At 45.8% G+C, this 13,312-nt stretch overlaps 1 protein-coding gene across 3 annotated transcripts in view; it reads right to left on the bottom strand.

Annotated features, from left to right (window-relative positions):
* The window catches only part of RNF149 (ring finger protein 149), a 40,132-nt gene that overhangs the window by 13,742 nt on the left and 13,078 nt on the right, over nucleotides 1–13,312 (bottom strand). For all 3 annotated transcript variants that reach the window (XM_054727827.1, XM_054727829.1, XM_054727830.1), the window contains exons 2-5: nucleotides 10,952–11,202; nucleotides 7,192–7,260; nucleotides 3,019–3,101; nucleotides 115–211 (exon numbers count right to left, since the gene is read on the bottom strand). In XM_054727827.1, coding sequence (XP_054583802.1) covers nucleotides 115–211; nucleotides 3,019–3,101; nucleotides 7,192–7,260; nucleotides 10,952–11,202 — 500 coding nt within the window. The remainder of the gene's footprint in view (nucleotides 1–114; nucleotides 212–3,018; nucleotides 3,102–7,191; nucleotides 7,261–10,951; nucleotides 11,203–13,312) is intronic.

The raw sequence follows: 13,312 nt of genomic DNA, 5'->3' as shown, positions 1-13,312 counted from the left end.
GATTCATTTTTAACAAAAAGGAAAATTTCCTCAGAGAAGGAGTCCTGGTCAGTAAGGACACGCACCCTCAGGAAGCAGGGGGCAAAGACTGAACAGAAACAAAAGGCAACAAACCCAGAGTCCCAGGGCTTTGATGACGTCGAGCTTACACATCGGACACGTGTGGTGATCAGAGAGCCAGGGGTCAATGCACACTCGATGAAAAATATGCCTGAAAAAGTAAGTCGTGTTAATGTTTTACAAGCAACACTTACATCTTATCAAGGAAACAACACATTCTAACACCTTATCTTCTCATTACAATTAAATAACATCCCACCCAACCAGCATGGCTCAGGGGTTGAGCATCGACCTACGAACCAGGAGGTCACGATTCCATTCCCAGTCAGGGCACAGGCCTGGGTTGTGGGCTCAATCCCAGTAGGGGGCGTGCAGGATGCAGCCAATCAATGATCCTTTCTCATCATTGATCTTTCTCCCTCCCTGTCCCTTCCTCTCTGAGATCAATAAAAATATATTTTTAAAATAACACAAAAACACTCTAGTCTATTCACTTACCCTAAGTTCTTACCTAGTCTATTTTCCATGTTAAACAGAATCTTACAGAGAAACTTCCCTTTTATGCCACAGAAAATATCATGGTTTACTTTCACATTATGCTAGGTTGTATTTTTGTGTGTTTTTGAAGCCCTTTGGAAACAAACGTGGCATAAGTAAACCAACATTAAACTAACAGTAAACTAATACAAAACTGATAGCATCTTATATCTGTCTATAAAATGACTCAAATGGAAATACAGCAAAATATTAACAAATCATCTTTGGGTTGTAGTCTTTTTTTATATATATATATATTTTATTGATTTTTTTAGAGAGAGGAAGAGAGAGGGATAGAGAGTTAGAAACATCGATGAGAGAGAAACATCGATCAGCTGCCTCTTGCACACCCCCTACTGGGGATGTGCCCGCAACCAAGGTACATACATGCCCTTGACCGGAATCGAACCCGGGACCCTTGAGTCCACAGGCCAACGCTCTATCCACTGAACCAAACCGGTTTCGGCTGGGTTGTAGTCTTAAAAAACATTTTCTGTAACAAACACATCACTTTCAGAATGAAAACAAATCGCATGCACATGTTTTCTTTTACTGACTAGTCTTAGTTGGCGCTTATGTGGTGAGGTGAGGAGGTCAGAGCACAGTGCTGGATCAGACAGGCTGGGCCCGAACACCACGCTGTGACCTGACGCTGTGCCTCCGCACCTGTCCCGCACCCCCTGCTCCGGCACCAGGGCCCACACGTGTGTGCCTGCAGCAGAGCGGGCACACAGACAGGAGCTGGGCACTGCAGAGCCTGCTGGTGCGGTTAGAACAGCAGCCCGCACGCACCCTCCAGTCCAGCCTCTCTCCTGACTTCTGCATCCTCAATTTGAAACTGACTCACCCAAAGGAATTATTTTTACAAAAACTTGAAAAAACACATTGGAAAAGCCATTCAATAAAGCACCAGAGAAAATGGAGGAAAAAGTCAAAACCCCAAGAATCTCAGAAAGAGACGAGATGTGTGCAGGTCACGTTTGCCTATGGGGGTCGGGCAGAAACTCCAGCTCCACTGTCAGGAGGTACCTGCTGCTACACAGAACAGAACTCAGCTCAGCTTGCTTCTCTGTGAAGACTTGTCCTAAACCAGCCTAGAGGTAAAAAACCTTTCTATTTCAATATCTTCCTCGCCCTCGCCAGTATGGCTCAGTGGATAGAGCACCGACTGTCTGATTCTGGCCGAGGCACATGTCTCCGGTAGGGGGCGTGCAGGAGGCAGCCAACCGATGACTCTGTCTCATCACTGCTGTTTCTCTCTCTCCCTCTCCCTTTCTCTCTGAAACAATACAAATATATTTACAAATTATTTTAAATTTTCTAGAGGACATGGGCAACATATAATACTGACTCCAATTCATTAAGTACCCATCGCACCAACCCGCTGTAAATGCCTATAGATTTAAGTTATACATCTTTATTGAGGAAACTTTTGTTATTCTGATATTTATTCACTTCTTCTACAATTATTAAAAACTTAATGCACTATAAAATACTTGTTTATATATTAAAATACTTTGCAAACATAAAGCAAATGTAATCATGGGTTACAGTTCATCATGGGAAATGCTTCAATAATTAATAAATAATAACAAGAATAAACTCTGTGTTTCTCGTACTCACACTGTAAGAACTCCTCCTGACTGCTTCTAATAGCTGTGAACTATAATTAAAACTGGTCACACTAGAACATACAAATTTTGCACAGCCTTCTGCTAACAAAGCAATTTTTAAAAAGAGGTATCGAATATCCCATCATTAAAAAGGAAACATAACTTTCTGTTGCTAAAAACAATCCAGCCCTAATGTACGTAGAGTAAGGGGGACATTTACCGTGTGCAACCCCCAGAGGGACCCCAGCCCAGGGTGCAGGCGACAGCAAAGCGCCGCCTCCCTCCTCCCGCCACCCCAGCCCGGCCCAGCCCCAGCCGGGGCCTCGCCTGCCTGTGGGGCTGCACTCCCTCTCCTTACACAGCACCCGGAAAGAGCCGATCCATGACAAAGACACAGCAGGGGTCTCCCAGGTCTCCCCCAGACTCCTGAGCCAAGCATTTGATCGCTACAGGACACAGGGAACCTACAGGACACAGGGAACCGTCTTTGCTAGAGGAGGAGGCCACGAGCATCGCGACAGCGAGGTCTTCATGTCCCAGGGCAGTGATGGCGAACCTAGGACACGCTGTCAGCACTGACACGCGTAGCCATGTCTGATGACACGCGGCCCCATGCCGAGGATGAAACATTTGCGAAATAATGTTTTTTCCTCAAAGTGACACACTACCCGAGTTATGCTCAGTTTTTTGGCGAAGTCTGACACACCGAGCTCAAAAGGTTGCCCATCACTGGCCTAGACACACGAGACTCCTGCGGCCCGGAAGCCGGATTCATTTAAGCTGTGAATCAGGAGGTAAAAGAACATACTTGCACGGCAGGATTCTGATAACATCCTTCACCTTAAAATTCTCAATGCACACGGCACAGTTCTCAGCGTCGACGTCGAGTCCCTGTGGAAAGGGGAGGAGTTACTAACCCGGGCCCAGCAGCAGGTGCTGGGACAGCCCCCTGCCCCCTGCCCCCTGCGTAACTGGGGTGGAGCCCAGTTCAGTGTTACTTGGGCACAGCCTGAAACGGAACAAACCGTTTCTACTTGGCACTTCCTTCTTACCACCATCAAGAGCATATTTAAAGAATTTGGCTGAAAAGATAAAAAAGTCACTGTCCATCTAATCAGACACAAACAGCGTTTATATACTAGGCTAGTGTTCATTTTTTAAAGTGTTCATGTTTTAAGGGCTTTAAAATGCAAATACCGGCTTTACTATGACAAAGCTAAGTATCGCCGGGAAGTCTATGAGGAGGGAGAACTTCCAGCAGGCTGCTCGCTTTCTGGGAGCACCAGAAGGAGAACTAGAGCTCGGTCACGAGAGGTTGCTAAGCAGTCAACCTCAAGAGAGGCGGACACATGGCTGTCTCGGAGATGCCTCCGCTGTGACGACAGAATCACACGCTGAAACATCACCATTTTCTCACCTATCAAGCTGACAAAGGTAAAAGAAACAAAAATGCAGGGGAGAAGCTGTCCTTTGACAGTTTCCACTTCTAAGAATCCATGGGTCAACCTCACTACCCGACACTTTCCCGGCCCCTCGGGGTCTACCCACCGGGCCTCATCCCACCAACCACAGCAGGTGGGGCCGGACGACCCTCTGACCCAGAAAGACCAAGGAGACGCTTATTCCCAAGCTTTTGGGACGAGGATTCAGGAATCACCCATCAGTCATGTGGCTGCGACTTTGGCAAGTTAACTGTATGGAATTCAGTTAGACCGTAATTATATTAAAATACATTCAGCCATGTGTATCACTTGTTAACAAATAAGCAATAAAACTGATTTTATATGTAGATATGGTTATCAAAGACTGTATTAAAATGACCTTTATAGCAACACTTAAATTATGTTACAACTAAAGTAAATATCACTCACTATTTATCATATGCCATGCAAGATGATGAAATCATTTTTAAACATCACCATTTTCTGTAATGACTTAAAAACGTATACATGACTGTGAATGAGTCCACGAGAAAAGAGAGTTGGAAAACAAACACTGGTCTCTAGAACTGGACAGGATGCAGAGTTAAGAAGACCCTGGCCAGGCAGCTCAGTGGGTTAGAGTGTTGTCCAGTACGCTAAGTTGGGGTTTGATCCCCAGTCAGGGGTCAGGCACATACAAGAAGCAACCAATGAATGAATAAATAAGTGGAACAACAAATCAGTGTTTCCTCTCTCCCTCTCCCTCTCCCTCTCCCCTAGGCCTGGCCGCTGGCCAGGGCCTTCCTTTGTTCCACGCCACCCCGCCCCCCGTGGTTAGCACTCGTCAAAACGAGCGAGCGGCCGAAACCGGTTTGGCTCAGTGGATAGAGCGTCGGCCTGCGGACTCAAGGGTCCCAGGTTCGATTCCGGTCAAGGGCATGTACATTGGTTGCGGGCACATCCCCAGTAGGGGGTGTGCAGGAGGCAGCTGATCGATGTTTCTCTCTCATCGATGTTTCTAGCTCTCTATCCCTCTCCCTTCCTCTCTGTAAGAAATCAATAAAATATATTAAAAAAACAAACAAACAAAAAAAATGAGCGAGCGGTTGCATTCTCGAGGGGATAATCTGCATATTAGTCTTTTATTACACAGAATGTGTGTGTACATATACTCTGAGTGGCCAGATTATAATGATCTCTGAACACATAATAATCTGGCCACTCTGTGTGCGTGTGCGTGTGCGTGTGTGTGTGTGTGTGTGTGTGTGTATTAGAGGCCCAGTGCATGAATTTGTGCATGGGTGTGGTCCTGCCAGCTTGGCCAGGGGGAGGGGACATGGGCGGTTGGCTGGCCTGCCTGCTGGTTGAACTCCTGGTTGAGGGGACAATTTGCATATTAGCCTTTTATTATATAGGATATACACTGAGTGGCCAGATTATTATGCGTTCAGAGATCATAATAATCTGGCCACTCAGTGTATATGTGTGTGTGTATGTGGGTATATATATATATATATATAAATCTATTTAACAACATTTTTGCATACAAGTTTAAAACATAAAATTGTCAAAAAAATTCATTTGTATATCTCATGGGCCACTTATATGGATCCTCTTTTCTAAACCACTATTTTGACAACTTTCAAAAACCAGTCCATGGAAGTATATTTTCCAAAATGTTCTGTATAGAAACAGGATACTATCAATTTACTTATGTTCTCAAAGTCTCAACTCAGTAAATTATACATATTAACCCTTTGCACTCGCTTGCTTTTTTCTCGATTCCTTTATTCTAATGCTAACCGTGTCGAGTCACACTGACATCCGAGTGCAGAAGGTTAATCTGTCTTCTCACGGAAGGGTGAGAAATCCTGCCACGGAGAGGGAAGACCTGGTGCGGGAGGCACGGAGACGGCGTGCCCGTCACAGGCCTTCACCACTGGAGACTCTCTCCCCAAGGGCCTTGCTTTATAAACTGGAGGCCAACCTTAACCTTTAAGAAGGGAAATGTTTTTTAACTTTTTCTGTTCAGTACATCTGTAAGAGCCCATGCATAAACTATTCAAACTCAACTGCTACTACAATGTGAAGGCTTTAGGCAAGGAATGGCAGCCAACAATACAATTCCAGGAATTCTATATAATAAAAGCCTAATATGCTAAGTGTCCAGTCATCCATTCAACCAATCAAAGTGTAATATGCTAATGGTATGCTAAGGCCGCTCAACTGCTCGCTATGACGTGCACTGACCACAAGGGGCAGTCAACTGGTCGACCGGTCGCTATGACGTGCACTGATGCAGGAGCTGCCCCCTGGTGGTCAGTGCGCTCCCACAGGGGGAGGGCCGCCCAGCCACAAGCCAGGTTCACGGCTGGCGAGCGCAGCAGCGGTGGTGGGAGCCTCTCCTGCCTCCGCGGCAGTGCTGAGGATGTCTGACTGACGGCTTAGGCCCGCTCCCACCTAAGCTGTCAGTCGGACACCCCTGAGGGCTCCCAGACTTCGAGAGGGCACAGGCCGGGCTGAGGGACACCCCCCACTGGGTGCACGAATTTCATGCACCAGGTCTCTAGTATCTTAATGTGAAAGACATCACATAAACCATTAATATCAGATTCCAAAGTTTTCAAACCAAAGGTCTATAATTTAATGTGTTATTTCTATTCTGATTCTTTAAGTAGGTCCGAGGAAGAAATAAATACAAGTACAGTTTGTTTGTTTTTTAAGGCGAGACTAGAGGGTGAAATAGATTGAGTCTCAACTTAGTGAGATAAAATGAAGATCAAAACTGAACAAACCTACAGCTATGTCAACATAGCTATCAACATTTCATGGCACAAAAAACAGACTATAAAAGAATGAACACTGTTGTGTTAGCAAATGTTTTCCTTTTAAGGAATCTACCCTCCAAAATGTGAGGTTCTAGATCCAGGATCCGTCCAATCCTAAAAATGGTTAAACTGTGGTATGATTCTGTCCTGCTGAGTCTCAGGTTGGCCACGTAAATATGTTTCTTTTGTAAAAAAGTACTTTTACAAACATCATTTCTCCCCTTCTTCACATATCCAAGGTATTTGAGAGAATAAACAGTCCCAGATTCAAAAAAGATAAATTTAAATTTCCAAGGGTCTGTGGTAGGGACTTTAGCTTCTTTATCTTCTTTAGCGTCATCTAAGTCTGACCACCAGGTAGAGGTTTTGCGATGATGGACATACTAGCATTGCCCAGGGTGGTAGCTACCAGCCACTGTGGCTAATGGAGCATTGGAATGTAGCTAGTGCGGCGAAAGAACTGAATTTTAGGTTTAATTTAATCCAAGTAGCTGTGTATGGCTAGTGGCTACCCTAGGTCTGAAAAGCTCATCACATATGCAACCGAATTATTTCTGACAACCTTGCTCTAAAATGAACACATATAAAATGAGTTAGTATTCACTCAACTAATTAAAACTTCATGCGCTCGACACTGTGAATATAGCAGACTGGAAAGGCTTACTTAGACACAGACAGACATATAGTCTAGTCTAAACAAAAAACAGAAAGCACAAACCACAAAAATATTACCTTTTCTCCATGCTTTATAGTATGAAGTGGGAGCTGGCCAATAACTTTCTTGGTTTCTTTTCTATGGCTCTTAAGTAGGAAAAAAATTATTATTATTGAAAATTTATGTAAAATCATTATTTTAAAAAAAACTCATCCTATCTAATAATAGACAAATATGCAAATTGACCATACCTCCGACACACCCACAAGCCATGCCCACAAGCCACGCCCACCATCCAATCAGAGCAAGTATGCAAATTAACCCAAACCAAGATGGCTACAGCCACAGAGAGCAAGGTTTCCTAGGTAACAGAGGAAGCCAAGCTTTCCGCCTGCCCTTGCCAGGCCTAAGCCTCCACTCAAGCTACAAAGTTTCAATTATGGAAGGTAAACAAATTCAAACAAATGGCGGCAGGATGGAGCTTGAGAGAGCAGGCCAGGGTTGCCGCCAGCAACAGGGGAAGCAAAGCTTTCCACACACCCTGGCCAGGCCCACCCACTTAAGGCAACAAAGCTTCAATTATAACCCCAACACAAATGGCTGCGGGCCTCGGAGGGAGCCCCAGGCTTGGCTCTGCTCCAGGCTACAAAGTTTTAATTGTAGAAGGAAAATATATTCCAGATACCAGGGCCTCCGCTTGCATTGCCAGGGGGCGTGGCCGGCCTGCAAACCACCACAGGCCCCTCGCTCAGGCCACCCCACACCCCAAGGGTACCCCACCCTGATCAGGGACACCCTTCAGGGCAAACCAGCTGGCCCCCACCCCTGTACCAGGCCTCTATCCTATCTAATAAGAGTAATATGCAGATTGATCATCACTGCAACACACAATATAACTGCCCCCATGTGGTCAAAGATCCTGTCCCCATGTGGACACAGGATGGCCACCACAAGATGGCCAGCAGGAGAGGGCAGTTGGGAGGCACCCGGCCTGCAAGGAAGGGCAGTTGAGAAGGACCAGGCCTGCAAGGGAGGGCAGTTGAGAGGGACCAAGCCTGCAAAGGAGGGCAGTTGGAGGTGAGTGGTTAGGGGTGATCAGGCTGGCAGGCAGAAGCGGTTAGGGGCAATCAGGAAGGCAGGCAGGCAAGCAGTTGGGAGCCAGCAGTCCTGGATTGTGAGAGGGATGTCCGACTGCCCGGATGTCCGACTAAACGGGCAGTCGGACATCCCTTGAGGGGTCCCAGATTGGAAAGGATACAGGCTGGGCTGAGGGACAACCCCCCTCCGTGCACGAATTTCGTGCACCGGGCCTCTAGTAAAATATAAGGAAGCTTATAGAAGAAATTCATTTAAAAAGCCAAGTTAAATGACTACAATGAAATAACTTTAAAATTACCATTTGTCTTAATGTATAGAATAAGCACATATAATTTAAGAGCTTTTTGATCAAGAATACTTATTTTCACTTAGCATAACACCCTCCAGATCCAGCTATGCTGCTGTACATGAGCCAGTCACGGAAAGACAAATACCATGTGATTTCCTTACATGTGGAATCTAAAGGACAACACAAGCAAACACACACACGGAAACAGACTCAGAGACACAGAGAACAGACTGAGGGTTGCCAGATGGAAGGGGGGTTGGGGGACTGGGCGAAAAAGGTGACAGGATTGAGAAGTACCGACTGGTAGTTACAGACTAGTCATGGGGATGCAAAGTGTAGCACAGGAAATATAACTAACGAATGACCTGGTGCACGGATTTGTGCACATTGAAAGGAAATTAATTAGAAGGTGGCCAGTGGGGCGGGACTGGGCCAGACACGCCCTGGAGCCAACCTCCCATGGACTCTCCCTGGCCGGCCGCCCCTGGGGTGGTGACGTGGCTTGAAGGGCATCTGCGGAGTGAGAGGGGTCCCCGGCCTGGCCTGCGAGGATCGGGCCGAAACTGGCTCTCCGACATCCCCCGAGGGGTCCCGGAATGCGAGAGGGCACTCTTCAAAGTTGTAGTCATACAGGGTGTGGAACGCAAACACAAGTGTGCAGTAAACCAGATTCAGGGCTGACAGTGCCCCAGCAACAACATAACCCCCGGCCAACGGTGGAATCGCACGGCCCCATGAGGAATTGGGCTCCCTCCTCTCTGGCTTCGGGGTGTGTCACCTGAGAACCACTGCTGCCAAGTCACTGCAGCTCGGCAGCTCCTGCATTGAGTGTCTGCCCCCGTGGTCAGTGTGCAATATAGCTACTGGTCAGACGAACACTTAGCATATTAGCCTTTTATATATATATATACTAGAGGCCCAGTGCATGAAATTCATGCACGGGGGGGGGGGGGGGGTGGTGGTGTCCCTCAGCCCAGCCTGCACCCTCTCCAATCTGGGGCCCCTCAAGGGATGTCCGACTTCCCTCTCACAATCAAGGACTGCTGGCTCCCAACTGCTCGCTTGCCTGCCTTCCTGATTGCCCCTAACTGCTTCTTCCTGCCAGCCTGATCATGCCCTAACCACTTCCCTGCCAGCCTGATTGATGCCCAACTGCTCCCCTGCCAGCCTGTTTGCCCCTAACTGCCCTCCACTGCAGGCCTGGTTCCCCCCCAACTGCTCTCCCCTGCAGGCCTGGGTCCCTTCCAACTGCCCTTCCCTGCAGGCCTGGTCACCCCCAACTTCCCTCCTCTGCTGGCTTGGTCACCCCTAACTGCCCTCCCCTGCAGGCTTGATTGCCCCCAACTGCCCTCCCTTGCAGGCCTGGTCCCTCCCAACTGCCCTCCCCTGCTGGCCATCTTGTGGTGGCCATCTTGTGTCCACATGGGGGCAGCCATCTTATGTGTTGGAGTGATGGTCAATCTACATATTACCCTTTTATTAGATAGATAACTATGAATAGTGCCAGGTGAGTGCTAGAAATATGGGGGGGGGGGGGCACTTTATAAAGTGTATGTTTGTCTAAGCTGTACAAAACAATACTGAATGTAAACTGCAATGGGGGGGAGATACTATTTTCAATTCCATGCCTAACAAGAACCCAATCCCAATTCTTACCTATAATAATAAAAGGGTAATATGCTAATTAGACTGGATGTCTTCTGGACGTCATTCTGGACGTCTTTTCTGACGAAGCCTGGGTCCTGGGTGCCTGTGGGTGGCCTGAGGGAAGCCAGCCTGGGTCCCGGGTGCCTGCCGGCAGCCAGAGGAGGGAAGCCCTGGTCCCGGGTGCCGGAGGGAAGGAAGGCCTTCTCTTGCACGGATTTTCATGCATCTGGCCTCTAGTGTTTAAATATTGGCTACAAAGTAGTAAGCTAAGGATGGGGCTACCTCCTATTAACTTTCCTAAAAGGAAAGGGGCTTCCTAGCCAACAGGCAGAAGATGACTCAGAAATGCCCCTCTAATGCCTCCAGGTCAGGAAGGGTGACTTTTCCAGACAACAGAGACCAGAGACCAGAGTGTGAAACCCGGTGTTGGAGCTCTGACTCTGCAGCTGCTCCACAGGAGACAGGGAGCCCCCTCTGGTCCTCCCCGGCGTAGGGCCCAGAGTTCTCTTGTTGAACAGAACCAGGTCCCCTCTACCTCATGCCCCTTTGTCATTCCATTATGTTTGCAAAACATGCAAAAAGTGACCTGGCTTTAAAGATATCTGATTCCCCACAGAACAGAAAATCTTAATATATTCTAATTTAAAAGTTATTTGCAGAAAAAGCATCATATCCATACTTAACTATTATGAGTGAAAATGAAATTAAGAATAGGGTCCAATACAACTTCAAGCAATATATATGGAAAATATCTACAAACTATCTTTTAAAAAGCAAAGTTAAAAAGGATTATCCATAATTACCTGGCTTCCAAACTGTGAGCCAGTATAAAGGAAACGCTGTATATAGTAAAATATTAGCCACGCTAATGAGATGATCATCATGGTGATGAAGGCGATGGCCACGAACACCACTGACTGGCCACTGATGAACTCCTGGACATGGCGGGTCCCAACCCCTATGGTCATTTTGACTTGAATTTCTTTTTGTACTAGATCCAAAATTTCTTTTCCTTTCGAGTAGCTAACCATAATGACCACTATATTTCCTGTTCCTGTAAAAAAGAACAAAGAAATCAATATAGAGAATGCAAAATAAGATAGAAAAAGTTAAGAGAAACTTAAGAATACCATGACTCATCCATGCATATACATCCAAAAACTTTGATAAGACGGGTAATTTTTAAGGAAAACATAGTGGCCCCATAAGAGAAAATAGAGTGATTACATGAGAAGTAGAATACATCAGTAAGAACTGCCTCCCCAAAGAACAAGAGCCCCACTCAGGTTCGTGGGTGAATTCTGCCACCAATCCTCTTAAGGATGAGCAACACCAATGACATTTAAATTGTTCCACAGCTGATTTAAAAAATACATTTTAAAATTAGTTCTAAGACAATAGAACCAAACTTGGTAATAAAAAACAAGCAAAAGAACCACACAGCCCAATCTCACGTATGAATATTACTATCTCATGCCTAAAGCATGTGCACTACACTAAGGGAGGCAAGCTGAGGATGTCTCCTGTGACCACTGTTATTTAACACTAGAGGCCCGGTTCATGAAATTTGTGCATTGGGAGGGGGATGGGGGGGGCGGGGCGGGGGGGGGGGGGGGAGAAGGATCCCCTCAGCCCGGCCTGCACCCTCTCGCAATCCAGGACCCCTCGGAGGGTGTCCGGCAGTTGGACATCGCTCTCACAATCTGGGACTGCTGGCTCCTAACCGCTTGCCTGCCTGCCTCATAGCCCCTAACCACTCACCTGCCTGCCTGATCGCCCCTAACCACTCTGCCTGACTGATCAGTCCTAACCACTCTGCCTGCCTGCCTGATCACCCCTAACCGCCTCTGCCTTGGCCCCTGCCGCCACAGTTTCGTTCAGAATTATTATACATCGATCTGACAGACAATGAACAGATAATAAGACAAGAAAATAAGAGAAACAGCAAAGGAGTGAAATAATCAAGTTCATGAACATCTCTGTAAGTTAATGCAAGAACAATAAAATGTCACTTAAGGGAAAAATAATCAAGAATGATAAGGCAGCTGAAACAGGTTTGGCTCAGTGGATAGAGCATCGGCCTGCGGACTCAAGGGTCCCAGGTTCGATTCCGGTCAAGGGCATGTACCTTGGTTGTGGGCACATCCCCAGTGGGGTGTGCAAGAGGCAGCTGATCGATGTTTCCCTCTCATCGATGTTTCTAACTCTCTATCCCTCTCTCTTCCTCTCTGTAAAAAATCAATAAAATATATTTTTTAAAAAAAAGAATGATAAGGCAAACTTTTAAACAGTGTTTTACAAGTCTTTATATTTAAAGTTATTAAAATAGTGTGATAGTAACATATGAGATAACAAGAATGGGGCAGAATAAAAAGTCCAGAATTTAGACCACAAAACATAAAAGAAATTAGGAAATGATAAAGGTGGAATTTCAGCCCTGTCCAGTTTGGCTCGGTGGATAGAGCATAGGCCTGTGGACTGAAGGGTTCCTGGTTCGATTCTGGTCAAGGGCACATGCCTGGGTTGCGAGCTCGATCCCCAGTGTGGGGTGTGTAGGAAGCAGCCAATTATTATTTTTATTTTTTAAGTATGGGGCAATTGGGTATCACTTGAAGAAAAAAAGCTATTATCCCTTCCTCACAACTTAGGCCAAAAGAAATTCTAAAGATTTAGAAGCAAAGATTTAAATATATTTAAACAGTAAATATAAAAGAGCTAGAAGAAACATGGGAATTTAAATATATACGATATTAAAGAAAAACCTTTCCAAGTATGAAAAACCACCTCAAATTTTCTTAAAAGAAAAAAAAAGGGGATCTGACTAACCATATATAAAAATGAAAAAGTTCTACATGTCTAAGGAGCAAAATCAAGGAATCAAGATTAAAAGAGCAAATGGGCAACTGTGGAAAAATACATGAAACATAACAAAAACAAAACTAATTTCCTATAAGAAAAAGAACAATAGAGAAACAAGGGAAATGAAGTCAATGTGCAGAAAGGAAAATACAAATGGGTTTTATTTCTTTAAATAGCAGCTTTAGCAAGATATAATTCTCACGCCACAAAATTCACCCTTTTTAATGGGTCCGATCCAGTGATTTTAAGTATATTTACGAAAGGATGAAAGCATCACTGTCTAATTCCATACCATTTTTATCACC

This window comes from Eptesicus fuscus, chromosome 16 (genome assembly GCF_027574615.1).
Source record: "Eptesicus fuscus isolate TK198812 chromosome 16, DD_ASM_mEF_20220401, whole genome shotgun sequence".
NCBI lineage: Eukaryota > Metazoa > Chordata > Mammalia > Chiroptera > Vespertilionidae > Eptesicus > Eptesicus fuscus.
The sequence above is the reverse complement of the archived record's forward strand: the minus strand, read 5'-3'. Positions and strand labels throughout refer to the sequence as shown.